Source organism: Physeter macrocephalus, chromosome 16 (assembly GCF_002837175.3).
Source record: "Physeter macrocephalus isolate SW-GA chromosome 16, ASM283717v5, whole genome shotgun sequence".
Classification (NCBI taxonomy): domain Eukaryota; kingdom Metazoa; phylum Chordata; class Mammalia; order Artiodactyla; family Physeteridae; genus Physeter; species Physeter macrocephalus.
In genome coordinates, this window is record NC_041229.1 from 71,762,155 (window position 1) to 71,788,851 (window position 26,697).

A 26,697-nucleotide genomic window follows, 5' to 3' on the forward strand; every position below is an offset into this window, starting at 1 on the left:
ACTAAGACCTGATGCAACCAAAACAAACAAACATATAAATAAATAAATAAAAGAAACTGAGGGTCGGGGTGGTTAAGTAACTAGTCCAAGGTTCTAGAGCTCATAGGTGGCACAGCAGGGCCTGGAACCAAGATCTCTAACTGCAGTACCTGTGTGCTTAACAAGAATGCCCCATGAGACCCAATGCCTGTTTGCAACTCCCTGGCTGCCTCCTAAGGAAGCCACAAGGTAATAAGTGAGAAGGGAACTGTGACAGAGATGACCAGCCTGACAGGTTCCTTTTGCATGACTTGAGGGCCCACCAAAGGAACATGGCTCTGCCTTTGGGCCTCAGTTTCCTCCTCTGTAAAATGGGCCTGTTAGAGCTGTCCCTCTGGCCCTACAGGGCTGTTGTGAAGCTCAGAGGGGAAATCAAGCACCAAGAAGTGTCATCACTAGTGGACAAAAGTCTCCTCAGAAGCAGCAGTGAGAAAGGGGAGTGGTGTGAGGGACCTATTGGGGTCTGCTGGCCATGAGTGTGCCCCAGGGCGTACCTGCCACCCACCTGCAGCCAAGGCCCCGGGAGCCCACCAGGCTGATGAAGACCTTCTTCTCCTTGTTTTCCTGACTGCTGGGGGAGCCCAGGCCGGTCCGCCCACCCTGAGGGAGGGAGACGATAAGGTCACCGGGTGTCCGCATTGTGCAAGGGGCCTCTTGTGCTCATAAGGCCTTCAGGGTGAGCATTGCTGTCCCCACGTGAGCCCGACTGCCGTTTTGTCCCTGGGAGTGTGTGTCTATACCAGCTGGGCCACCACCCACAGGGGCATTCTGGATGTGCTGGGGGCCTATATGAAGCCCCTGAGAACACATCCCTAGAGCAGGCCTTCTTTCAGGACCAGCTACCCCATCCAGCCCCCATCACCGGCGGTCCTGACCCTTACCCCAGATTCCGACACAAACTGATCCACATACTGCCATTTGAGGGGCTCATCGGGAGAGCTGATGGCAGGGGAAAGTAGAAGGCGGGTCATTAGGGAGAGATGTTTGAGGCACCAGGCCCCAAATCCAAATCTTCCCCATCTGAAGCCTCCACCATCACTGGCCCAGGGGCAGTGCTGGCCAGACCCCAGGCTGATCCAGGACCCTGAGCCCATAGGGAGGAGTCTGCCTGCAGAGGAGGGTCCTGCTCACCTCTTCACAGGGATCAGGCCGATGTCTGTGGGAGAAAGGCATGGGGGTTAGGATGGCTCCTCTGCCCTCCCTTCCTCCCCTAGGAGCTGGGTACCACCAGGTGCCCCACCCTGCCCCACCGTCAGCACCCCCGTGCTCTGGCCTCACTCACGTCTCACTTTGACGGACACAGTCTTCTTGGTGCGGATGAGGTTGATGACCTCCTCATGGGTGCAGGAGGAGATGGAATACCCATTGATCCGGACGATCTCGTCCCCTACCTTAACCACAGGCAGAGAGGAGACGCACCAAGGTGAGGAAGCATCGGGCAGCTGGGCAGGCTCATGGCCAGATACTCCTGGCCTGCTCTCCAGGAGTCTTTCTGCCCATTTTACAGATGGGGGAACCAAGATGGGGGCGAGGGGCACAGAGAGCCGGTAGCAGAGCTGGGAGAAGTCAGGATTCTGTACCCTCACTCTGTCCCTTCCACCCACTGGGGCACCATCAGGTTCTGGAATTCATGCGAAGGGCGACCCTCCAACAAGATTCAAGCAGCTCTTCCCTGGCCTTTGTCCTCTGAGCACCTTGGCCCTGGGGATCAGTCCTGAAGCTCCCCAGTTAATAACTACGAGGCTGGAAAGATCCTCAGACATCAGTCGAAACTGAGGCCCAGGAGGTGATGTTTTGTCCACAGTCAGAGTCATTAGCTACAGAGCAGGGACTGGATCGTGGACAACCCTCTCCAGCCTGAGGCCAGGGCAGGTCAGCTGGCGGCCTACCTCACACCACACATGCTGACCCTTTAGAGACTTGTTGGTACGTGTAGGGGACGCAGCTTGACTCTCAGCGAGGTCTGGGGGCTGGGTGGGCACATAGCCTCTGAGGGGTCCTCCGGGCCAACACCTACCCTTTACAACACCCCCCAGAGTCACCTTCTCCCTATTGTCACCCGAACACTTCCCTTCCACACCTGGACCCAGACCCCAGTCTTCTCAGCGGTCTGGCAAGGGGCTGAAAGAGGTGCCATGGGGGCGTGGGGGGCGGTGGTCACTAAAGACCCCTCTAGGTTTCTGGGGACTTCTCATGGAAAGAGAATGGCTGGATGGCCTCCTTGCACCAGTTCTTCACAACTCTGCGTGTCTGTTAATCAGATGAGGAAACTGAGGCTCAGAGAGGTGAGGTGACTTGCTCAAGGTCATCCAGCTAGTAAACAGTGTTGCTGAGATTTGACATCAGGGCTCCCTGACAGACAAGTGTTGTCTCTTGGGTGTCTGGAAGCAGAAAAGAAGGGAATCTGGCCAAGCTTGGCTACAGTTCCCTGTGTCCTGTCCTCTCTGGATCCTTGCCACCTGACAGAGCCCTCAAGTCCCATAGGAAAGGCAGGGATAACTCTGTCCATTTTACAGCTGGGACAACCAAGGCACACAGAATTATTCTCTAGCCCTGGACTATACAGTAAGTTGTGCAGGGCAGAGGATGTAGGTTCAGGCAGAATACACTTGGACAAAAATCTAAAATAACTCCAGTAGGGGGACAAGTGCAGAGATGGAGGAGTCCCAGGGTTGGGTCCAAGCCCCCCACTCGGGGCCCAGCCTCACAGGTCAAATCAACGGGACCTTCAGTTGAGCCAGGCTGTATCTGAACGTGCCCCTCCCCCGCCCTCAGACATGCGATCTCCCCAGAAACATGAACCCCACCCAGACAGGCGAATGGATGCAGATGTTTTCCCCAAGCTGCTCTGAGTGAAGCTCCCTGTGTTGTTCCAAAAGGGAACCTGCCCGGGACCCCAGTGGAATGATTCCCACACAACCCCCGGCTCAGCTTGCAGGATTGGCTTTCCTCTCCCTCTCGCTCCTGCGTGAAGTCCTGCAAAAGGCCCTTTGTGCAAGGGCCACAGTGAAATGACGATCTGAGGGACAGCGGCACAAAGGAGAGATGAGCCCGTTAACCCGAGAAAGGGTTGATAATTCATAAGCCTGAGAAACAGGCAGGAAGGTAAAAGTCTAAGTTTCATTAAAATGCCCTAATGCCCCCAATCATGGAGGAATCGTTGAGAAATGCTTGTCCTAGTAGGGGACCTCACCCTGGAAAAAAAAAAAGGGCTCAGCTGACGCCAAGAGAAGAGCTCATTATGTTTCTTCTGTGGCTGTGTTTCTGGGCTGGAAAATGTGCGGCACAGGAGAGGAATAATGAAGGGGCTGAAATTTCAGACGCTACCAGTGAGCCGTGAGACAGGGATTTAGAACAAAGCAATGTCTGTCAGCTCCCAGTTTCCACCTCCCACTCCACGGTGTCTTGTACCATTAGCCTTTAGGGCCCCTGAAGCCCCTGGCTTGGCAGCCCAGATTGGGATGCTGGTAACAAACACGCTGGAAGCTCCGGGTGGGGATGGGAGGGCCTCTTCTGTCTGGACATATAAAAACACAGCTCTGGGCTCTGGCAGGAGCAAGACCTGGAGGTCTGCCCATCTCTGCCCAGACACTGAGGTGTGGCGACCCCAAGGGAGGGGCCCCTGGGGTGCTGAAGTGAGATCCCTGGATTTGGCAGTCAGGAGACCCAGGTTCAAATCCTGGCTTTGCCACTTACTGGCTGTGTGACTTTAGTCAAGTCCCTGATCTTCTATCAACTCTGTAAAATGGGGATGATAAAGCCAAGGCATACAATGAGAACTGTTTGTCAGCATGTTACCTGGCACATTATAGGTGTTTATTAAATCTTCCTCTCTGCTTGCTTAACAAACACACAGCATTAACTGGTATATATATAATGGATAAACAACAAGGTCCTATGGTATAGCACAGGGAACTATATTCAATATCCAGTGATAAACCATAATGGAAAAGAATATGAAAAAGAATGTATATATGTTTATAACTGAGTCACTTTGCTGTACAGCAGTAATTAACACAACATTGTAAATCAACTATACTTCAGTAAAAAGAATACATTTAGAAAAAAATAATACATTCATATGATTCAAAAGCCAAATAATATTAAAAGACGTAGCCTTAAAAGACTCAATCTCACCTTATCCCCCATCCACTCCAGTTCCCCCTCCAACAAGTAACTGCTTTTCATTGTGTGTGTGTGTGTGTGTGTGTGTGTGTGTGTGTGTGTGTTTCCTTAAGCAAACACAAACAGAAATCATATATATTCTGGGAGCGTAAAATACATGTTGTTTTCTGCAAACTAACACACAGCATTTATGTGCCAGATACTGACACAAGTACTTTGTAATATGAATTCATTTATTCTGGCGTAACAACCTGATGAGGTAAGTAGTATTATCATCATCCCATTTTACAGATGAGGAAACTGAGGCAGGGGGTTAAGTAATTTCACCAAAGTCACACAGCTAATGAATAGCAAAGTCAGGACATTCCAGCTCCAGAGTCTATGCTCTGAAGCACTGCACTATGCCAGTATTTCCTTTTCCCTTCCAGGGAGAAGGCCATGTGGCCAGAACTTCAGGTGTCAGGACATAATTATGCTCTTCCTTCAGACATAAGGGAGGTGGGGTGCAGTACAGCAGGGGCAGCAACAGCTGGGAGCCAGGTTCTCAGCTCCACTCAAGAAAACAGGCAACACACTACTATATACAAAATAGATAAGGACCTACTGTACAGCACAGGGAACTCTACCCAATACTCTATAATGGCCTATATGGGAAAAGAATCTAAAAAAGAGTGGATATATGTATATGTGTAACTGATTCACTTTGCTGTACACCTGAAACTAAGACAACATTGTAAATCAACTATACTCCAATAAAAATTGAAAGAAGAAAGAAGAAAACAGGCAAGTGCCTGCAGCCAGACTTCTATAGGCCCGAGGACAATCTGTCAGGATACGTCACCCTTTTCCTCTCCCAAAGGCTCAGAAGGGCGAGGTAACTATGTTACATCACACAGCCTAGTGAGTGAATGAGGGGGAGGCAGGAAGCCTGAGGGCTTGGTCCCCACATCCCCTGAGCTCTGCTCACTCACCTGGAGCCCGACGCTGTCTGCCTGGCCGCCTTTGATGAGGTGGGAGATGAAGAGCCCACAGCCGAACTCGAGGCCACCACGCACGCTAAGGCCGAGACCTTCGGGGTGCAGCCGGTCCAGACGCACCTCCTTCAGCTTCCTGCCAAGGGAGGAGGGGCCGGTGACGGCCCAGCTCTGGCCTGATGGCCAGCGCTGCCCCATCCACTCCTGAGCGACCCTGTCCATCCCCGGGTGACCCCTCCCACCCCCGCCTCCAGCCTGTGGCTCCCTTCGCACCTGGAGCGCCGGGGGGTTAGTTGGTCGTATTCCACCTGGTGCTTCAGTGGGATCAGAGGCCTGATGGCGTCAAACAGGGGCAGGCGGCTGGGCTCGTTGATGACCAGCTTCAGGTCTCCCACAAGCACGACCACGTCCATGGTTCTGCAGAGACACAGGGACCCTGAAGCCTCCCCCTTAGCCATGACCTCTGAGACCCAAGGATTCCCAGAGGAAGCAGTCCTGGGCTGGGTCCCCACCCACTGGGCCCAGGCCTTGGAATTGAGGAGAACTCTCCTGAAAAGCCCAGAGCCCCTAACGATGGGTCGGGTGCCTCAGAAGAGTTTGTTCTCCCATGTAAGTATCTCAAGAAAACCATCGAAGTAGGGGTTGTTAACCCATCCTGTGGATGAAATCAAGCCAGGATTCAAAGTCAGCTCTGCCTAGTTCTGAAGCCCAGCATCCTTCCAGACGGGAAACCTCTGTGAGATGGCGGTGAGCCCTCTCATCCCCTTGTTTCCTGCTCTGAGCTGCAGCCTCATACTATCTCTCACTAGCCTCCACCTCAGACCGTTCAGACCCTCAACGTCTGGGGCCAGCACTTCTCCAGCTGCCAGCTGACTGGCTCACTCTCAGCCCATCTTTTTTAAAAATGTAAATTGCTCCCCTTCTCAAAACCCTTCGATGGCTCCCCACTGCCCAGAGGACACAGTCCATCCTTCTTGGTAGGCTCAGGGCATCCATGACCTGTTTCTGTGGAACTGCCCAGGCTGGTGGCTGTTATGGTCTCTGTGTGTCTCAGTTCTACGCCCCCCCAGATCACTCATCACCTCCCAGTCACAACCTGTGCTTTCACATCTCTAAACCGTTGCTAATGTTGATCTCTCATCCTGGAATGTCCTTCCCTGATATTTCCACCCAGCAAAATCCTTCTTACCCTTCAAAAACCTAGCTCAAGCCTTCCTGATCCTCCCTCCACAGTTAGAACTGAGAACTCCTTTCTTTACATTCCTGCTTTTACTTCTACTCAGCAGTTATTTTACTGGAGCTTGCATTAGAGTTCCTTGTGTTGCTAGTGTCTGTCCATCTCCCCCAACTAAGCCACAGGTTAGTTGAGGAAAGGAAGTAGATATTCATTTCCACATTCTGCATGGTGCCCAGCCAGTGGCAGGAGCTTATAAACGTTGCTGAATGAATCAAAAAGCGGGTGAGCGATAACAGACATCTGATGCTGGCATTTCCTGTCCTATCCTAGCAATCACACTCTGTTGAACCTATCTGGCTACTTGACAGCCTCCCCCATCAGACTGTAAGCAACTAGATGGCAGCAACCAGTCTGTCTTGCTTATACGTGTACCCCTATCCCCTAGCACAGAGCCATACACAGTGTATTTGTGTAAATATTTGCTGAGACAAGTGAGTGGCTTGTCTATTTGATTCCCAGGAACACCGAACATCAGCCTCCCTGAGTCCCCCCAGGATAAGAGGGGGAGGTCCTCCTGTCTCAGAACAATCCATCCCAGGTTTCCCTGAAGACAGAGGTACCCGGGGTGGCCCACAGGAGCTGGACCCAGTACACTTACTGGTGGTACATCCGCAACACATCGTAGAGATAGTCCTTTTCTGCATCATTTTCAATCAGAAAATCCACCTGGAAAACCCAAAGGCAGAATTACAGCTCCAGGCCCAGCACCCCGATAGCAGATCCCAGGGAAGGGGAGGCCCCTGCTGGGGGACCTCCTCCACATCTCCTCAGGGTTGTGAGAAGAGGAAGGAAGCCAGAGCCAGGGTGGCCCCCTGACTCCAACACATCAGACTGTGCAGACCACCCCGATGCGGCCCCAGGAGTACCTCTAAGCATCCGACGTGGTCAGGCTGAGCCTCGTCCCCAGGTGGGGTGATGTGTGTGCACACAGGGATGCATACGAATATCATACATGTGAACCCCCACGTGACAGCAACGCACCCCCATGGCAGCCGTGCTGCCAATCACCTCCATGGCTATGTCACCTGTGTCCGTGTGGCAACACCCATGTCAGCTCCCCGCTCTGGAAGAAGCCCACTGTCTTACCTGATGGCGGCTGTAGTGCCGGATAACTGCTTTCAGAAAGGATTTAGGCCACTCGCTCAGATAGCACATCCCACCCGCCGGGAGCACCCTACCACTGAATTCTTCCTTGTCCAGTCCTGGCCTAAGCTGGGTCGGCCCTGACTTCTGGTCACTCTTTCCCCTTCCCAGGCCCCTGTATGCCTCCCCCCGCCACCCCAAGGGGAGAATCGGGTTACATTATTTCAACTTCACTGACGTCAATGGCTTGGAGTCCAAGGTCAGGGTCAAGAGCTGTCTCATTAGCACCTCAATCCCAGGGGAGCTGGTGCGCCAGGAGCCCCAGATTCCACTCCCTGGGACAGCTCAGTGTGAATCTCTGTGCACTATATCCTTAGCTCTCTCTTCAGCCCAGGACTGAGTAAGAGGGCAGGGTGGAGGCTCGAGGGGTCCTTGGGTCCCTCCCTCCTCCAGCCTCCAGGCCCAACAGCATGGTCCAGGGCCTCAGCCCACAGAGGGAGAAGCTGCTGCTGGAAGCTGCAAGCTCCCACCTGACTGGTCCTCAGAGGAGGGCCAGGGCATCTTTGCCTTTTTCTATGGGTATCTTAAGGATTCTGGAAGGTTGGGGGAAATCTGTCTGTCCCAACACAGAGAGGACGTACTGGGCCCAACCCTTGGGATTTCTGGGCTGAACAGGAGGGGTTACAGAATACAGATTTCTTGTCTCCACCTAGCTGTACCCCCTTCCCTCTAGAATTAGGCTGAGCATTTCATTAAAGATGAGAATAACCTAGGAGGCTTGCCCTGCAGTCACTGACTCACAGTTGGGCTTCAGCAGCTACAGAAGTTTATCCCACCTGCTCCAAGAAGGGTACTGCTGCTTTCCCCTACTTCACTGCCCCTCTGCTCCAGGCCAGGGACTCCCAGCTAGCCAGAAGATGGGGGACAGAAGCATCAGCTACAGTGGGTGGTACTGAATCTTAGGTGGCAGCCCGGGCTTTTACACACACCACAGAAGTGGGTACCTCCAAAAGCTCATCTCTATGAGGGCCCAGCCTGGACTCTCTCTCCCTACTCTGCCTGGGCCTGCAAGAGAGGGGTGGGGAACAGAGCCAAGATAGGCCTGGGCTGCCCACATGTGGCTGTGGAGTCTGAGCAGAGAAAAATTCTGAATTTCCCTAGGATCAGGGGCCAGAAATATTTAAATAAATTGGATCATATCACTTGAGTACTTAATAGCTTCTCATTGTACTCAAAACAAAATTCAAATCCAAATTCTTTACCTTAACTTATCAAAGCCCAACTTCAGCTCCTGACTGGCTGCATGGGCCTCCTTTCAGTGCTTTCCACGGGCCACACTCGCTCTAGCCTCAGGGCCATCGCATGTGCTGTTCTCTCTGCCTGGACTGCTTCCCCTCTTCCCTGCATGGCTGGCCTCCTCCCCAGGGAGGTCTCCCTGCTCACCTACCTAAACAGAACGCACTCCCACACCCCAGAGATGCTTCAATTCCTTCACTGTAACAGTCACAATTTGTAATTAAAGGCTTGCTTTTTTGTGAATTGGTCTGTTTCCTTCATCAGACAGAAAACCCCATGAGGGAAAGATGAGGTCTGTTTGTTCCAAATCTCTTGTGACTAACGCATAGTAAGTGGTCAATAAATAAGCATCAAATGGATTTGTCCATCCCCCTGCCTCCTGGTACATCCACAATCAGATGGGAGGAAGGGAATCATAGGAACAGAAGGGGAAGGGAAATAATATTTGCATCATGGGATGGCACCAGGAGCTTTTCTGGGCTTTATTCCATTTGTTTATCTCACCAGCCCTACAAGGCCGATGTTCTCACACCATTTTGCAGATGAGGAAACTGAAGATCAGAGAGGTTAAGCCATCTCACTCAAGGTCCCGCAGCTAATAAGAGACAGAGCTAAGATTTGAACCTTGGTCTATCTGATTCCAAAGCCTATGCTCTTCCTGCTGACACCAGTGCGTGGGTGAGTCAGGCCTTCCAGAGGAAAAATCTCCAGGGCCTCTTTAGGCCAAAATTTCAAATGCTTTGCTCTCAAGAGGATCCCCCTTATCTCTAATTCCCACCACTCTCCTCTGTACTATTAAGAAAACCCTTTGGGTTTGGTTCATAACAAGAAAGAAAACACAACCTCTTTTGGATGACTCTTGGAACCGCAGATGTTCTGTTCTCTAGGGAAGCATAAAAATCCCATCTGCTCTGACTGCAGTGAGGAGAGCCCAACCAAAGGGCTTCTAGCTCAATTCCAGCCATGGCTGGTGACAAAAGACAAAGCAGAGGAGAGGGAAATCTCTTATTGACTGAGGCCTTAAGACTGAAGCTCTCTCCCACCCCTCCTTGCAGAAATGCCTCCTGCTGCATCATTAAATGTAAGAAGTGAGGCACTGTCCTCGGTAGACAGCATTTAGGCACTGGGTGGAGCGTGGGAATGGAAGACAAAGGCAATTTCCAATGTTAGAGTCTAGGGTTCTGCTTTTCTGCCCTCCTGGGCCAAGCATAGAACGCCTGGAGATGCTCTTTGTGGAAAGAGCCTATTCCCGGGGGTCCCAGGTTCCTGGTCCTTGTGGGCAGCCCTCCAATGCTGACCACTGCATCCAGAGGCCCCACTGAGAAACCACATCCTACCAGTCTCCTTCTGAGGCAGCCCGCAAAGTTCAGCTCTTTAGCCTGATGTCCATCCACTCTCACCGCTTAGGTCACTCCAATCCTGGCCCTCAGTTCTGCCCTTACCTGCTCCTCCAGGGTCATCTCCTTGGGGAATCTCCATCATTCCCCAAGTGGGACTCAGGCTGCAGCTGAACAGACCCTTCCCCCAACATATTGGAACCTTCCCACCCTCACTCAGGATGTTTCATCGACCCCTAGGAATTCAACTCGTCCATTTAAAAAATTATCCACATACCATTATGTCTGGGAAAACATATCTGGTTTATGTAGAATGCTCTTTAAGTACAAATGTAAGTGATAAATCAAAATGGTGGTACTCTGGTGACCCTGACCATTCTCCACCCGGGAATGTCTCCAGAGAGACTCAGGGATAACAGCACTGCTTTGTTCTCTGACCACACCCGAGTGAAAACACACAGTCACACCTCAGTCTCTGGGCTTTAAAAGGAACCCACAAAGACAACTGAGAAGCATGGAACTTTCTCTAGAAGCCCAAACATGCAGTAACCTCACCACTGTAATTCAAATTTCACTTTTTAAATATTTAAAAAATGTATATGGTATTCCCTCCTCCTGGAATCTGGGTTCAAACAAACTCCCCAGGAGCGTCTGCCCAGCACCAGTCCAAGGCTCAGCTTCAGGGAACTCTGCCCTTGGGCCCTTTGTACCATTCTCCTGAAAGCTTGAGCTCAGGTACCTGTAACCCACCTGGCACAAAGTAGGTCTTCAACAGCACCGTGCCGTGCACACAGTGCACAGTGCCCAGTGTGTCTGCTGAATGACGAATGAACTCCTTTTGCCTTAGACTAGAGCCTTCCTTCCTTCCTCTCCGCCCAGCTGAGTCACCTTCCCATGGCTCCTTAGTACACAGCCTCCTGGATCTGTCTCCTCTCAGCTCAGTTCCCACCGCTCACAAGGAGTAGGTCCCAGACCCAAGCAAGAGGGATTGCCCTCCCTCCTCCCACCTGACCCCTGCCTCCATTTAAGGGGAGTCCAAGCCCCCTCTTCTAGAGTCTTTCCTGACCGTGCCCAGCCCAGAGCCTCCTCACGGGCCTCCCAGCCCGAGGCCCTTCTTGCCCGGCTCCCTCATTCAGTACAGACTCTGCTCACAGACTGGCCACCATGTCTGAAGAACTTTACGTGCATTATCTTTAACCTCCCAACAACCCTCTAAGGGGATGGATATTATTATCCCCATTAGACAGATGAGGAAATCGAGGCTCAGAGAAGTGGGAGAGATGAGATGCCTGCTGGCTCCAAAACCCCTGCTTGTTTTCTAACTCCCACATGATATCCACTTACCAGATAGAACTTTCTTGCTTGCATTTGTCCAATACACATTTACTGAGCACCTACTGTGTGCAAGACCATGTCCTAGATTTAGAAAGCTTTTCCTTTTCTTGGATCCCCCTTGATGATGGGCACAGAAGTCCTAAGGAGGCCACCATCTACAAAAAACTGTGTGGGGGTCTCTTTATCACATCAACCCCCATTCCCACCCACCCTGTGTCTGGTCCCCTCCATCCAGCATGGGCATTCTCTGACAGATGCTCAGCTGGCTCAGTGTTATTGGCCTGCACGGTGTCGAGGGGAGGTGCATCTCCCCCCTCATAAGGTTCAGGCCCCGTGTCTGGGGCAGTGGAGGCAAATTCTGGCTTTGGCCTTGAGCTCTCTCCAGCCTCATCTCCCTGCCTTCCTGCATATGGACTGGCCTTTCAGAACAGTCGCACAGCGGAAGCACACAACCTTCAGCTTATGCAAATTCAACTCCATGCATGCACCCAGCCAAAGATGGAGAAAGAGAGCAAGAAGCAAGTTAAATAATGCATGTTGTTCCGCTGGGTGACATTTGCCCTCCTGGGGCTGTGGTGGGGATTAAATGAATGAATGTATATAAAGTACTTAGGACAGTGCCCAGGGCTCCAAAATTTCAAGGGCTCTAAAATGTGTGCTGGATCTCTTCCTTTTTGCTTCCAGACCCACAACCCAGCCTCCTCCACCCGGTTTTATGTGCCAGGAAGCTTTGCATGGGCCCCCTGCCCTCTGCTCCCTGCTGTGTTCAGCCAGGGGGTGGTGAGAGGGCCTTGGGAGAAAGGGAGTGGGGTTCTGATTCTCCGGCTCCCTCCATGCTGGACCACTACGAGGCAGGTGCCCCCAGCTGAGGCTGCAGCGTCTGACTGGGCGTCTCTCTTGCAGCCGCTCTCCCTTGTTCTGGAACCCCCTTCCGTTGCCCCTTCAGGAGCCCCTGGGCTCGAGCTGCTGCTCCCCCCAGGCTGTGTACCGTGCCTGGGCAGCTCAGCCGTCCCTGCCCTTCCCCTTAGGCAGTCCCTTCATAAAACTCGTCAGTTTCCCATTTGGATGAGCCGCCCGCTTCCTGCTGCGACCCTGGCTGGTGTGAAACCTTAGCTATTAGTACTGGTGGTACCAGCAGTACTTCTCTGGAGCTTTTCCTCCACCTGCAAGTCTCCTCAAATACCAGCTCTCCTTGGTCAAGCCTTTCCTCAGGCTCCCCCACAGAGCCTGTCCTGTCATTCTCTGTGCTCGGGATGGCACTTTGTCCCCACCTCTGCCACGGGACACGCCAAGCTGTGTCGGACTTTCTTTCTTCACCTGCCTGTCTCTCACTAATCTGTATCTGGTCCCGACACAGGCCTAGGGGAAGGTGGGGAGTGAGGCCGCAAGTCCCTTCCCCATCTGAGTTTGCACGTCTCTGTGCTTCAGTTTCCTCATCTGTAAAATGGGGATAAAAGTATCTCATAGGACTTCATCATTCTATGAGAGATTAAAAATTTTTTTTTAAATTATTCATTGAGTTAATGGTTGTTAAATACTTAGAACAGTGCCTGGAAAGTAGCAAGTTCTAAGTGTTTGTTAATTAAACTAAGTAAGAATAAATGAATACAAATTCCATGTTCTCAGCAGCTGGCAGAGAGTGGACCCTCCATAAATGTTGCTGGGATGAATGGATCTAGCTCTACTTCTGCCCAGGCCTTCACATTGTGCATCCCAGATGGTACTGGATTTATCTGACCCACGATTTATTGTCCTTCATCTTTTCAAGAGACTCGTGTCATGCTACCTAGTTGGCAGCATTTGACCCAGTGCTGGGCACAGCCGATCACTCCCTCCCTTCTGCTGGTTCCCCTGACCTCCGTGCTGTTTCTTCTCCTCTTCCTCTCCTCTACAGATTGGGGTGCTCCGGGCTCTGCTCTGGGTCTTCTTTCCACCTGCACTGTGTCCCTACGTGACCTCATCAGTCTCTGCGGTTTAAATACCATCTATTCCCCGAGGATTCACTGAGGCTTATCCTAGCACAGACCTCTCCCCTGATTTTCACACTCCTACAGCTACTGGCCTTCTTTTTTTTTGAATATATATTATATATATATATATATATTTTAAACATCTTTATTGGAGTATAATTGCTTTACAATGGTGTTTTAGTTTCTGCTGTATAACAAAGTGAATCAGCTATACATATACATATATCCCCATATCTCCTCCCTCTTGCGTCTCCCTCCCACCCTTCCTATCCCAGCCCTCTAGGTGGTCACAAAGCACCGACCTGATCTCCCTGTGCTATGCGGCTGCTTCCCACTAGCTATCTACTTTACATTTGGTAGTGTATATATGTCTGTGCCACTCTCTCACTTCAGCCAAGCTTACCCTTCCCTCTCCCCATGTCCTCAAGTCCCTTCTCTACGTCTGCGTCTTTATTCATGTCCTGCCCCTAGGTTCTTCAGAACCATCTTTTTTTTTTTTTAGATTCCATATATATGTGTTAGCATACTGTTTTTTTTTTTTTTTTTTTTTTTTGCGGTACGACGCGGGCCTCTCACGGTTGTGGCCTCTCTGGGATCTTCCCGGACCGGGGCACGAACCCGTGTCCCCTGCATCGGCAGGCGGATTCTCAACCACTGCGCCACCAGGGAAGCCCAGCATACGGTATTTGTTTTTCTCTTTCTGACTTACTTCACTCTGTATGACAGACTCTAGATCCATCCACCTCACTACAAATAACTCAATTTTGTTTCTTTTTATGGCTGAGTAATATTCCATTGTATATATGTGCCACTCATCTTTATCCATTCATCTGTCGATGGACACTTAGGTTGTTTCCATATCCTGGCTATTGTAAATAGAGCTGCAATGAACATTGTGGTACATGACTCTTTTTGAATTATGGTTTTCTCAGGGTATATGTCCAGGAGTGGGACTGCAGGGTCGTATGGTAGTTCTATTTTTAGTTTTTTAAGGAACCTCCATACCGTTCTCCATAGTGGCTGTATCAATTTACATTCCCACCAACAGTGCAAGAGGGCATTCTTAGTCATCTCTGTACTTGGAGATCTAAAAGGCATCTCAAACATAAAACATTCAGAATGGAGCTCTTGGTTTCCACCACCTCCCGCTCTGTCCCCACCAACCTGCTCCTCCTCCCAACACATAGTCTCACCCTTGATACCTTTTTCCTCCACACCCACAGCCAATCCCATCAGCAAAGCCTGTCAGGTCTACCTTGAATATGTATCCTCGGTCTGGCCACTCCACCTGGTCCAACGCCCCCCCTCCCCTCCCTGCGTCCCGGGCTACTTCAGAAGCCTCCTAAGTGAGGGTCCCTTTTCTACCCTTGGCCCTCTCAGTCTGTTCTCTACCAGCAGTCAGAGCAATTCTTTTCAAATGTAATTCAGTCATGTCACTCCCCAGCTGGCTTCTCTCACTTAGAACAAAACCCAAAATCCTGAGTATGGCCTATCAGGACTCCACCACCCCTCTGACCCACCCCCTACCACTCTTCATTCCATAATTCTTCTCGGAAACACCATCCTACTTGCTGTTCCTAAAGAAGGCATGCAAATGCTTGCCTCAGGGCCTTTGTACTTGCTGTCCCCTCTTCCTGGACTGCTCTTCTACATATATCCCCATGGCTCCTTCCCTCATGTCTTTTATGTCTTTGCTCAAATATCACTTCTTCAGAGAGGTCTTCCTGACTATCCTATAAAAGTACTATCTCGTCACTCTTTATCCCCTCACCCCAGTTTATTTTTTTCATAGCATTCATTATTACTTGGCATTATATGATACTTTCATATATGATACTTTGGTTTGCTTGTTAACTGCCTGTCTTCCCCACTAGAAAGTGCTCTCTAAGAGGACAGAGACTTTGTTTTGTTATTCAATGGTTAGAGTACTGCCCAGCATATATTAGTAGCTCAGTCAATATTTATTGCATGCATGAATGAAGGACTGAATGAATGATTAGCAAATCCCTAGAATGTAGAGGCTCTTTCTGACCTTCTTATTTATCCCCCCAACCTCTTCTGCCAGATTCCTAGCTTTGGGCAGGGTACAGTATAGATGCCCATAAATGCATGATTGCTGAACAGTCAATAAATACTTTTTGAGCAAATGAGTAACCAAGTTCCTGCAACATGCAGATGCAGTCAGCATAGGGGCAGCCTTCTTTTGAAAAGCTGGTTCTCTGGGGTAGAAGTCTTAGTCTCTGATGCCCCCTCCCCTCACCTTGGTATCCTGAATCCAAGGCTGTGACCGGGAAGGGCATGCAAGTACTGCTGGTCTGCTGGTGGCCTTGGGGAAACTGCACAAGCCCAACAGTCCCTGCTCAATGGCCTGGAGACTGTTGGCTCATCCAACAGGATGCTCTGCAGGTATCAGCTGGGGACAGTGTGGTCATTTACCAAATGGTTACCAAATGACCAGAGCAGCCAGTATTTGAATTCCTATTTAATCCTAACTGTCCTGTGGGGTAAGCACTATGAACCTCATCGCAAAGCTAAGGAAACTAAAGCTCAGTGAGATTAAGTCGCTTGCCCAAGGTCTTACTGGCAGTGAGTGACAGGATTGAGATTTGACCCCAGTTCTACCTAACTCCAGACAATAGACAACAGTGGACATTTGTAAATGTAAAAGGGTCTATTTAAGCTTCCTACACATGTGTAGATCTCATCTAGTACTCACAATAAACTTACTAGTTAAATATTATTGTTATCCCTATTTAACAAATTGGAGAACTGAGGCACAGAGAGGTTAATAACTTGCTCCAGGTCACACAGCACTTTCCATGATAACACCCTACCTTTAAAATGTTACCTCCAATGACTAAGAATTTATTTAGGTTACAAACCATTCCCAAGGGGTAAATTTGCTCTGAAACGCTAAGGAAGGGACATCTTAGAAAGCAATAAACAGGCAAGGTCTCTCCTCTGCTGCTTCATCTTCTCTCCACACCTCCTAGATGATCTCCACCCTGGGAGGGGAAGGTTGCTGCTGCCTCCACCCTGCGAGGGGAAGGTTGCTGCTGCCTCCGAAGCAACAGGGCACAAAGTCCAGCCCCGGCCTTGCCCAGCATGCCCTGCCTGCTCACACAGGGGCATTAATAGGTAATGACTTTTGTGATGCGGAAGAGCAGGGCAGTGGAAACACAGAGGCTTGAGGCCCTTTGGAGCCCATGGGGCCTGTGGAAGAGGAATAGGGGCTAATAACCCAGGGGCTGAGTCAGACACCAGGGACCCCAGATATAATTCTCTCAAAGAGGCGGAGAAAAGTACCCCATGAGGAGAAGACAAAAGAGGACCCGACATTATTTTCAGCCCAGGGGCAGGAAACTGAAATTCAAGCCTGAGTCATCTTGGGGTGGGGGACGGGCAGTTGTGCTCTTTCAACGTGGGTTACCTGAAATCTACACTCACCAAACGGCCTCAGCGGCTGAAATTTCTCCCCTCACGTCCCTTTGCAACAGGATGCGCTGGTGAACACTGTCTCACACTCCCCTTGCTATCTGCCAGCCCCCAAACTCCTGCTTGAACTTCCGGTTATCTCTCACCCCTGGGATCCCAAGGCCTCATTTTCAGAAGACTGCCACCAGTATGAGGTGCTCTCTCTGTCCCCCCACCAAACCTTGGGTAGTTATTTGTGTAGGGTCTGCCTCCCACCCACATGACCAGCAATTTGAGGGCACAGGCTGGGTCTGGCACAGAGTGGGTGCTCAAAACATGTTTCTTAAATGGACAACTGACCGTCGGCCCCTAGCCCCAAGCCCCTGGCTTTTAGCCCCTGTGGCCTCCACACTGGCTGGCTCCTTGGGCTCCCTTGGGCCTCTGTGTGGCGAGAGGGGGACTAAGCATCCTGACCTTGCCTACCTGACCTCTGCCCCCTCAGGCCTGGGAAGGGGTTTGGCTTGGTCTAAAGACACTGCCCCTCTGGGCAGGCCTCAAGGTACTGTCACCCATCCCTCAGGCAGGGCCTGTGGGTAGCTCCAGACACCCCTGCCTTTATCCTTGGGCTCTGAGGCATCCTCGGGCCTGGTGGAGTGGTCCACTGGGTCCCTTCAAATGGTCCTCTTTGACCTCAGGGCCTCAGTGACTCCTGCACAGCTCTGGAAACAGTTCTGGAAAGTCTGGGTGAAATCCAGTAGCTTTCCGTGATGGTCTCTGAGGATCCCGGGGCACCAATGAGGCCCCTCACTGGGACACACCAGGGGAGAGCCCGAAGGCTCTGGCTGACTGCCTGAGCCTCCTCCCTTCCTCGCACTGCCCCCTGGCCAGCCCCAGGTCCTCAGCTACTTCTCAGGCCACCAGAAATGCCCTTAAGTGGGGAGGGGGCTGCCTGGAGTGCTTCGAACTGGAATTTTGAGGTCAAAAGACAGAAGGAAGCATCCACTTCCCCTCTCTACCAGTCCTCACCTCTCAGACACTACCCCAAACCCTCTCCACACGTTCCAACAGCCCAGAGTTGGGAGCACCGGGAGGGAGGGGGTTTGCCCACTATGGGCTATCTCAGAGAAATATCCTGTCTCAGACCAAGACTGGAAGGAATTCTAACCCCAGAGAAGTCCCAAACCTGGAGCTCAGAAAGAGAAAGGACACTTTAAGGAGATCAGTTTAGTGGTTCCTATACCTAGAGTCCCAGTGCACCTCCCTCATTTTACTGGGGATCCCTGCTGGCAACCAAATGACCCTCGGGGTCCCAGCCCACCCAAAGCCCCAGGCCCTTCTGGGAAAGCGAGGGGTGGTGCCGAGGGTGTCCACTTCCCACCCACTCCGCCCCGGACTCCGGGGTCCGGGGCGCTTGAGGGGCCCTTAGCAGCTCTGACCTTGTGCCGGAATTCTCGGGCCACCTTCCGGTCCATGGCTGAGCCAGATCGAACCGCTTGCTACACAACTAGCTCCTTCGGGTGCAGGGTGCTTGGTTGCCCCGAGCCGGCAGAGGCGGCGACCCTGACAGGCGGGGCCTGGGAGGGGGGCGGGGCCTTGGACGGGCGGGGCGGGGCCGCGGGGAGGCGGGAGGCCCATGTCCTGAATCGCGTCGCCTCTCACTGACGCCCTGGAGCAAATGGGCTGGAGTGTGTGTCAGTGATGGTGGCAGCGGTGGTTGGACCTGAGGCTGGCGCTGCTCTTGGAATGGCTCCCAAACACACGCAGTTGAGGGAAAGGATCTCAGGAAGCTGTCTGTCACCCTTTGCCAGGCATCTCACCTTCAGTGTGCATTCCTGCGTGGGTTTTTCCCTCTTGGAAGACATCTTCTTTTTGTGAATTCCTTGACGCTGCGTCTTATTGTGGCCCACAGGAGCCTGAACCAGCGGGTGGGAGTGCCCTTAACTGACTTCCCCTCCCACGTTCCCTAGCTCCCCTCCAATACACACACACACACACACACACACACACACACACACACACACACACACACACACACAGAAGCTTAGAAGGGCCTGATGACATCCTGATTTACAGCTGACCTTTTGACTCCTAGGTCTAGGGCTGGGTTGCAAAGATAATGATGAACCAAGCCTGGGACAGACTGAGAGGAAAGAGGGGGCCAGGAGAGGGGTGATAAAAACAGACGTGAATGGAAAGAGTGGGCACTTTTAATTATGGCGCTTGTTCTTGGATTTAACTCAGGGTGAGGGCCTGCCCTGTTTGCACCATGTCAAGGGACAGGGGACAGGAGGTGGACAGCAGCCCAAATCAGTGAACAACTGTAACTTCAGAAGCACCTAAAGACCCCCTCCTTTGCAGCCTACCACCAATAGCTGAAGTTTTGTCAGCAGACTATTTTTATTTGGGCTAAATTATTGCCTAGTTTAAGATATAAATCCTTCCTGGAGAAGAACCTTAAAATATCCATATTCTCCCCTTCATATTAACTAGTTAAGTCAGAGATAAAAGAATTGTGAGATTTTCAGAGGCCCAGGAAAGACACACAAAATATATTCCTCTCCAACTTACTTTGTTGATTTTCTGCATTTCATAACTATGTCATATGGCTGTTTATTTTGTATATAGAATCCAGGCAGAGCAGCAAATGCCTTTATGAGGGGAATGCCATCCACTGGCACTCCAATCCTTCTTTTACATGACCACTGACCCCTGCAGACTCTCTTCTTTAAATGCTTCCCTCTTGGTTTTAGGGACAAAACTGAGTCCTGGTTCTCCTCTCCCATTGTTACTGAGTCCAAGTTCGAACTGCTCACTGCACAACAGACCAATAAATTGTGAGACGATTGTTGGGGCAAGGAACAGCAACTTTATTTTTTATTTTTAATTTTTTTAACATCTTTATCGGAGTATAATTGCTTTACAATGTTGTGTTAGTTCCTGCTGTATAACAAAGTGAATCAGCTATATGCATACATATATCCCCATATCCCCTCCCTCTTGCGCCTGCCTCCCACCCTCCCTATCCCACCCCTCTAGGTGGACACAAAACTCGGAGCTGATCTCTCTGGGCTATGCAGCTGCTTCCACTAGCTATCTGTTTTACATTTGGTAGTGTATATATGTCCATGCCACTTTCTCACTTCGTCCCAGCTTACCCTTCCCCCTCCCCAGCAACTTTATTTTTAAAGCCAGCAGACCAAGAACATGGAGGACTAGTGCCCCAAAGAACCATCTTCCCCGACTTAGAATTCAGGCTTCTTTTATACTGAAAGGGGAAGGGGTGACGTTGCAAACTTCTTGGTGCCGGAATTCTTTGTTAGTATATCTGTCCAGGTGGGTCTGGGTCACAATGTTCCTATAAAGGTCCAACAAGACAAATGTTATTCTCTGTTCTGAAACTTTTTATTTCTATATGAATGGGAAAGTGTTACACCTTTAAAGGTCAGAGCCTTGAGAATGGGCTCTCCTGTATATTTCAGGCAATTGGCAACATTCTTAACTTGTAGCAAAAGCAATAGACTAGGTTAAAGTAAAAGAAACAGCTTCAATATGGAGTCGGATTTGTCCTTTCCTATTACATCATGAATGTTCTTTTTCAAGCTTCCTCTAAGCCAGCCCTGCCTTCACCCATTCCTTAACCAGTGTTCTTTAAGGCTCCATCCTTTGCTCTTTCCTCTTCATCTTCCCATCTAACTGTATGGCTTCAAATACCCCGTGGGGGGATTGTGGAGCCCTACATCAAGGACACCTTACATCAAGGACATAGGATAAAAACTCCGGAATTAACCGAGCCCCCATAGCAACTCTTGACATGGGCTCTCCTAATCTAAACCGGACAGACCCCCTTACCCCCCCCCCACTCCATATTAGGTAAAATATTCACCAGGTAGCAACCTTGTAGCACCCTGACCAATCACCTAATGCCATCCTGCCAGCAGGAATTTTCTTTGTCTTCAGGCTATAGAAGTTGGCTACTAGCCCACAAAGGGGGTTGCCTCTCCCTGGTCTATCAGGAAGTCGGCCTGCTGTATTTGCAGCGCCCCTCACTAACTCTGCTCTTTGTTCTCCATAAACTCACTGTTTTCTAAAATACTTCGTGTCTGGAAATTCTTCTTCCAACCTGCGCACGGACCACAACAGGGATAGCTATGTGTGCTTTATTTACCACTTTATTCCCAGAACAATATGTGGCGAGGAGTAGATGCTCAACAAATTGGTTGAATGAATGAATGAATGAGTGCCTCCCAAATGTATACCCCTGCCCAGGGGCCTATGAGGGCCAACCCTATCGTCATTATCATCATCATCATCATCTATAAGGCCTGGCATCTAGTTGGTGTTCTAGCACTTAGTTGGCCAAGTGAATGATACAAAGTTTCCCAAGGCTCTCAGGCCTACATTTCTACCATTTTAAAATTCCCCCTGGACAGAGAGGGTATCTTGTTCACAAAATTAAAGTTGTTTTGTCAAAGTATGGCCTTCATGGGAGCAATAATATGGGAGTGTGAGGCACTTCTGTCACTCAGTCAACATTCCCCAAGCTGGGGCCTGAGCTAGTGCTGGACATACAGAGGATTAAGGCATGATCCATTCTCTAGAGGTGTTCAAAACTGGGGGCAGGCTGGGGACTTGGGGACTCAGGAGGCTGTAGTGGGGAGTGGTGGGAGCGCAGTCTAGGACTCCACAGGCCTGAGCCCTGGTCTGCCACTGACCACGGAGTAACATGTCCCGGGACCTTTGTAAAAGGAGTGCATAGGACCAGACTCATATCTGCACCTTGGGTCTCTGGTGTTAGGGGCTTCGGAAACCCAGGTTCCAGAGCCAGGGATCTCTGAGGAGCAAGGGATGTTGGAAGTTGCACAGACTGCCTCCTTGCTCCCCCAAGGGACTTAGGGCTGAGTGATCTGAATCCGCCTCCCCTGGGGAGGTGCAGCCTAAGGCCAAGAGGAGCAAAGGCGGGGCAACCGTCAGGCGCCTAAATTATGGTAATGAGCTGGGCAGTCCTGTCACTCTAGCTCAGGGCGGAACCAAGAGCCTGGGAGGCGGGGCGAAGGGAAGCCTAGTGCTAGAGAGCGAGAGGGACTGCGGTCTCCTACGAGTAGGTGTTACCCTGCCTTCGCGGGAGAGGCACTCGGGACCCGGGCCGTTCGCTCAGGCTTCCTAGTCCCCGCGTGCCCCTATGGGGGCCCCGGCGCCCTCGTTCTGCCTGCTAGTCGCTTGCGTCTGGCTGCCCCGGAGTGAGCCGGCAGGGGAGTCCCTGCCGCTACAGGCTCTCGGTGAGACGGGTGTGGACTGGGGGACCCCAGGGGGCTGGGGGAACGTTTAGGGGGACGGGCCTGGGCAAGTTGGAGAGAGACAGGAAAGAAAGAAGGTTTGAGGGAGGGCAGGGGGGCAGCCAGGGCGTGGGTCGGGGGAGAGGGACCGCAGAAGGAAAGAAAGGTCAGCCACAACCGGGGGAATGGCTCTCAAGCTGGGCAGGGTGGAAGAGACCCAAGTCGGGGGAACCAGAGAGAACTGGGGCACAGAGAGTGGGAAGGAGGAGGGAGACCCTTGTTGGAGAAGAGTTGCCAGGGAGGGGGAGAAAGGATTTGAGAAGGCTGCAGGGAGAGAGAATGGGGTGTGAGAGAGGCTTCCTAGCAGGTGGGGAACGGGTGGTGGGAGGCATCGCTTGAGTAGAGAGTAATCCTCCTCCCCAGCCGCAGCACCCACACCCTGGGGCAATGCAGAGCTGCAGCCTGAGCCAGCCCAGGATCCCAGGTGAGTAGGCAAGAGCTTGTGGCTGCCCCACTCACTGGTTCCATCTTTATTCCTGGCGTGGGTGACCCCAGGGCTTAGCACAGAGGGTGGGATGGGCCTCGGGGTGGTGGGGAGGCATGGCCCACTCCTATCCCCTCACCCATGCCAGGCTTGTTTCTCATCTAGCCACAGCCCTCAGGAGGCGATCCTTGCCATAGGGGATGCTACAACAGTGATGGGAGGCCAGGTAAGGGGAGGCCTGGGGAAGGGGGGCTTCACTGGGCAGGGGCTTATTTCTCTCTGGGTTTGAGGCTGGCAGGGAGCTCTGTAGGTTGCAGGAAGGGTGTCTTTGCAATTATTCAGAGGGAACAAACAAGATTCCTAGAATCTGTCTGAAGTATGCAAATTTATAGGATACCACTACTCCCACTTTCCTAATCTTTTGGGGCCCTGTAGCCAGTTTATTTATTTATTTAAAAATTGTTTTTTAGGGGAGGAGGGCATAAAGGTGCTATCAGGAGACAGCTGAGCTCTTTCCTTCCCTTGGTGAAAGTAGGAATGTGAGGGTTTGGGAGAGTGGAGTCTCTTTTCCCTGCCTGGTCTAAACTCTGTCAGAGGCCCTTCTTCATCCCTGAGCAGTGCCCCAGCAGTGCTGCCTTTAGAGGAGAGACAAAAACCGGGCCACCTGGTGGGGTTTGCAAGGAACGGTTGGTTGAGAAACAGATCCCTGACTACCATCCTCTGAGTCTTGACCATTCACTGTTGCCTACCCTCCCCAGCTCCTCCGTGCATTAGGGAGAGGTGGTGCTTTGTTTTCTCTCTTTGCCAAACTTCTTCGGTCTCTGGATCAGGTGACTCAGTTTCTCTTTCTAATCCTGACCTGCATTTTTCTCCTTTCTACAACCACGGACGCGTTACAAATTCAGCCCACCCGAAGCCAGGTCCCTCAGAGAATCTGGAGCCTCAATTCACGCTCCTTGGCTCTGGGGATCAGCTGTGGGAGCTCCTTGTGTCAGTAGGATGGGAGCATCATTTATAATAGAAAACAGTGTGTCCCAAATACCTGCCCTTTGGAAATAGAGATGAAGACCCCAAGGTAGGAGGGGGCATACTTCTTTTCTTTTCTTTTCTTTCTTTTAATTGAAGTATAGTTGATTTACAATGTTGTGTTAATTTCTGCTGTACAGCAAAGAGACTCAGTTATACATATATATACATTCTTTTTTATATTCTTTTCCATTATGGTTTATCTCAGGATATTGAATATAGTTCCCTGTCCTATACAGTAGGACCTTGTTATCTATTCTGTGTCTAATAGTTTGCATCTACTAAGGGCATGCTTATTTTCTAATGTCTGGATTATATGGGGTTTTTTTTCTCTTTTGCCCATTTCCTCAGGCCCCAAGTTTTAGAATCATTATCAGGTACAGTTTGAATTGAAAGATAATGTCATCACTCTTATTATTTATTTTTATTTTATTAAAAAATTTTTTTATCATTCTTTTTATAGATGGGGAAATTGAGGTAGGTGAATGATTTGCCGGGGCCCTCAGGGCACAGCAGAGCAAGGTCTCCGGATGGAGCCAGCCTGTTCCCCTGTATCATGAATGCCCCTCCAGACGCCAGGAATCCCTGTATTTTAGTGGGGTAATGATCCTTCCCCAAGCATCTCGTTCCCCTAGTGGGCTTCTTTCCTTGCTGGGTTCCAGGGTAGGCCTCCCCTTCTTTTCCTTGGGGAAGCATCTAGACCAACCTACTGGCAACCCCAGTAGGTTTCTCACGTTACTCTTTAGAGCAAACAAGGGGTTAGAATGGCCCTCCTTTAAGGCTGCTGGAGTTGGGGGAGGGTGGGGAGGAATGAGGCTACTAGTTAGAAAGCAAACCTGGGGATCCTTTGAGGGCTTCTGCCTGCAGTGCCCTCTTCAGTGAGGGAGGGGTGTCTCAGTCCGGTAGACCACCACCCTTCATTTCAGTGCTGCCTCACTCTATAGAGCTCAGCCATTCTCCAGAGAATTGATGGTGTAGACCAGGAGTCCATGAACTTGGATGGGGGAAAAATGCATTTGTTCCTCAAAGGAACTGAAATTTAGCCTTCCCTGTAATTATTACTAGAGGCTACAGACCACAGAATAATAGCAGTGTCTGTGACTGTCACCAGTGGAAATCACAGATATTTTCCTGTCACCTTGCAATCATTGTTGCTATCTCCAGATCTCACGTATGCTCACTGCCCCCAGATTCTGGCAGTGATACGGCCTGCTGCTTGGTCTTGTGATTTAACGTATTAATAAAGAAGCACAAATATTACTGTCACCCAGTTTTAGAAAATATTTGATAACTGCATTGCAATATGTTTGATTTCCTTTGTCATCTTTATGTTTTATATTATGTATTTAGAAACATTTATTCCAAGAAGGGGCCCGTAAGCATCACTAGATTGTCAGAGGGGTTCATTGCATAAAAATGATTAAGAACTCCTGATCTATACTGAAGATGAGTCATCTGGACAGGATTTAAAATTCTTCTCCAGAAAAAGGCCTGGACTTTTTGCAGCACAGGCTGTCTTACCCTCACAAGGCCAATCTCAGGGGCCACATCTGGGGGAGAGGGGGGCGAGGAGGGGAGAGGCGCAAGCACCAAGGTGAATTAAGCTCTTCGGGCCTGGGGGATGTTGGTGATGAGCCTTTCCCCGGCTGCTCTCTTCCATTGCCAGTGGTCTTTGAGGCCCCGTGAGACCGATTACTACCAGGGTGGGAAGCCTGACTCCTCGGGCTCAGCCGGGATCTACAGGGTAAGGAGAGCTGGGAGGACCCAGGAACCAGGGAGTGAGAACACTGATACCTGGTCGAGGAGGGCCAGTGGCCTCCAAGGGGGTCAGCAGGACAGTGAAGGGGGAGGGGGTGGGTGCCTGCAGGAGGTGCAGAGAGCTGGGGTTGGGCTCCAGGGATCAGGTGCTCTGCATACTTCCTGTGTTCCAAGTCCTTTGCTAGAGGCTGAGGATTCAGCCTGGGGACGCAGAGGTGACAGTGAGGGAGAAAACGTGAGACAAACGCCCTCAGTGTGGTTTGTGCCTCGCTGGCCCTGTGAGCAGGAACACGTGCTCTTGTTCACCATCCTTGGGCCGGACCGGGCACCCAGTCCGGGAAGTTGTACAAATGAGGGGGCTGCGGTCCTGAGAGGGTGGAGCCTGCTGTGCCCAGGGTCCCAGTCCCAGGTGATGTTAGACATCTCGGGCTGGAGTCCTGAGACGGCAGCTAGCCGTGTGGTGACTGAACACACATGATGTTCGGGCAGTCCTGATTTCAGATGCTTTGTATCTCTAGAGACCATGCATTGGGGTTTCTGGTCTGGAATATAGGGTCTCACAGGGCTTTGCCTGTGTCCTCGGATGTGTGGTATCAGGGAGAGTCCTGACTCAGAGCTGAGTTCTGAGGACAGCCGTGGTGATGTGTGAGGCACTGTGTTTGCTGTTAGAAGAGTCCAAAAGGTTGGGTTGGGGGTCGGGGGGATGTCCCCCTGCCCTGGGGTGAGGGGCTGCCTTTGTTTCTTAGCTCTGCCCCATGTGGTTTCTGTGGTGAGGAGGTGTCGTGTTTGTTCTCCAGACAAGGGGGTTTTGTTCCGGGCTGTGGAGGACACAGAGGTTTACTAGGGAGGGAAGGAGTTGGGGAGGCGGTGCGGGGCGGGGACGACACACTGGAGCATGGAGGGCAGCGGGTGTGTTCAGGCTACAGGCCTCCCCAGCCTGCCACCACGACGCCACTTGGGAGGGTGTAAACCAGGCCTCACTCCTCCGGACCTAGGGCAGGCCTGAAAATCCTGCCTTGCAGACCTCTCAGAGGGGGGTCTGGGGAAGTGGGATGACTGAGGCACCAAGCAGCAAAGGGCCTGCCTCCCTCCAGCTGAGGGACAGGAAGGGCTGTGACCGCCGGGAAGGCTGCGCTCCCTGAGGTCAGCCCTTGATTGCATTCTCTTCCTTCTCCTGTCTTTAAAAGGAGGCTGAAGCCCTGGACTCCTTGGCCATGTCTTCCTGGGAAAGGCGACTCCATCGGGCCAAATGTGCACCATCTTGTAAGTGCCCCCCCCCCCCCGTGGCCCGTGGGAGGCCCTGGCCTGCAGAAAGCCCTGTGAGCACAGGCCCAGGCTCCTCTCGG

At 51.3% G+C, this 26,697-nt stretch overlaps 2 protein-coding genes across 4 annotated transcripts in view; one reads left to right on the plus strand and one right to left on the minus strand.

Moving 5' to 3' along the window:
• Window positions 1-18,351, minus strand: part of USH1C (USH1 protein network component harmonin) — a 58,561-nt gene extending 40,210 nt beyond the window's left edge. For all 3 annotated transcript variants that reach the window (XM_024118918.2, XM_055091605.1, XM_024118919.2), the window contains exons 1-8: window positions 18,247-18,351; window positions 6,974-7,041; window positions 5,412-5,555; window positions 5,136-5,274; window positions 1,322-1,430; window positions 1,171-1,195; window positions 921-978; window positions 545-639 (exon numbers count right to left, since the gene is read on the minus strand). In XM_024118918.2, coding sequence (XP_023974686.1) covers window positions 545-639; window positions 921-978; window positions 1,171-1,195; window positions 1,322-1,430; window positions 5,136-5,274; window positions 5,412-5,555; window positions 6,974-7,041; window positions 18,247-18,282 — 674 coding nt within the window. In that variant the 5' untranslated portion in view covers window positions 18,283-18,351. The remainder of the gene's footprint in view (window positions 1-544; window positions 640-920; window positions 979-1,170; window positions 1,196-1,321; window positions 1,431-5,135; window positions 5,275-5,411; window positions 5,556-6,973; window positions 7,042-18,246) is intronic.
• A 3,638-nt stretch (window positions 18,352-21,989) lies between these two features.
• Window positions 21,990-26,697, plus strand: part of OTOG (otogelin) — an 85,564-nt gene continuing 80,856 nt past the window's right edge. The window contains exons 1-4 of the mRNA XM_024118883.1: window positions 21,990-22,086; window positions 22,507-22,567; window positions 22,733-22,793; window positions 26,539-26,614. Coding sequence (XP_023974651.1) covers window positions 21,990-22,086; window positions 22,507-22,567; window positions 22,733-22,793; window positions 26,539-26,614 — 295 coding nt within the window. The remainder of the gene's footprint in view (window positions 22,087-22,506; window positions 22,568-22,732; window positions 22,794-26,538; window positions 26,615-26,697) is intronic.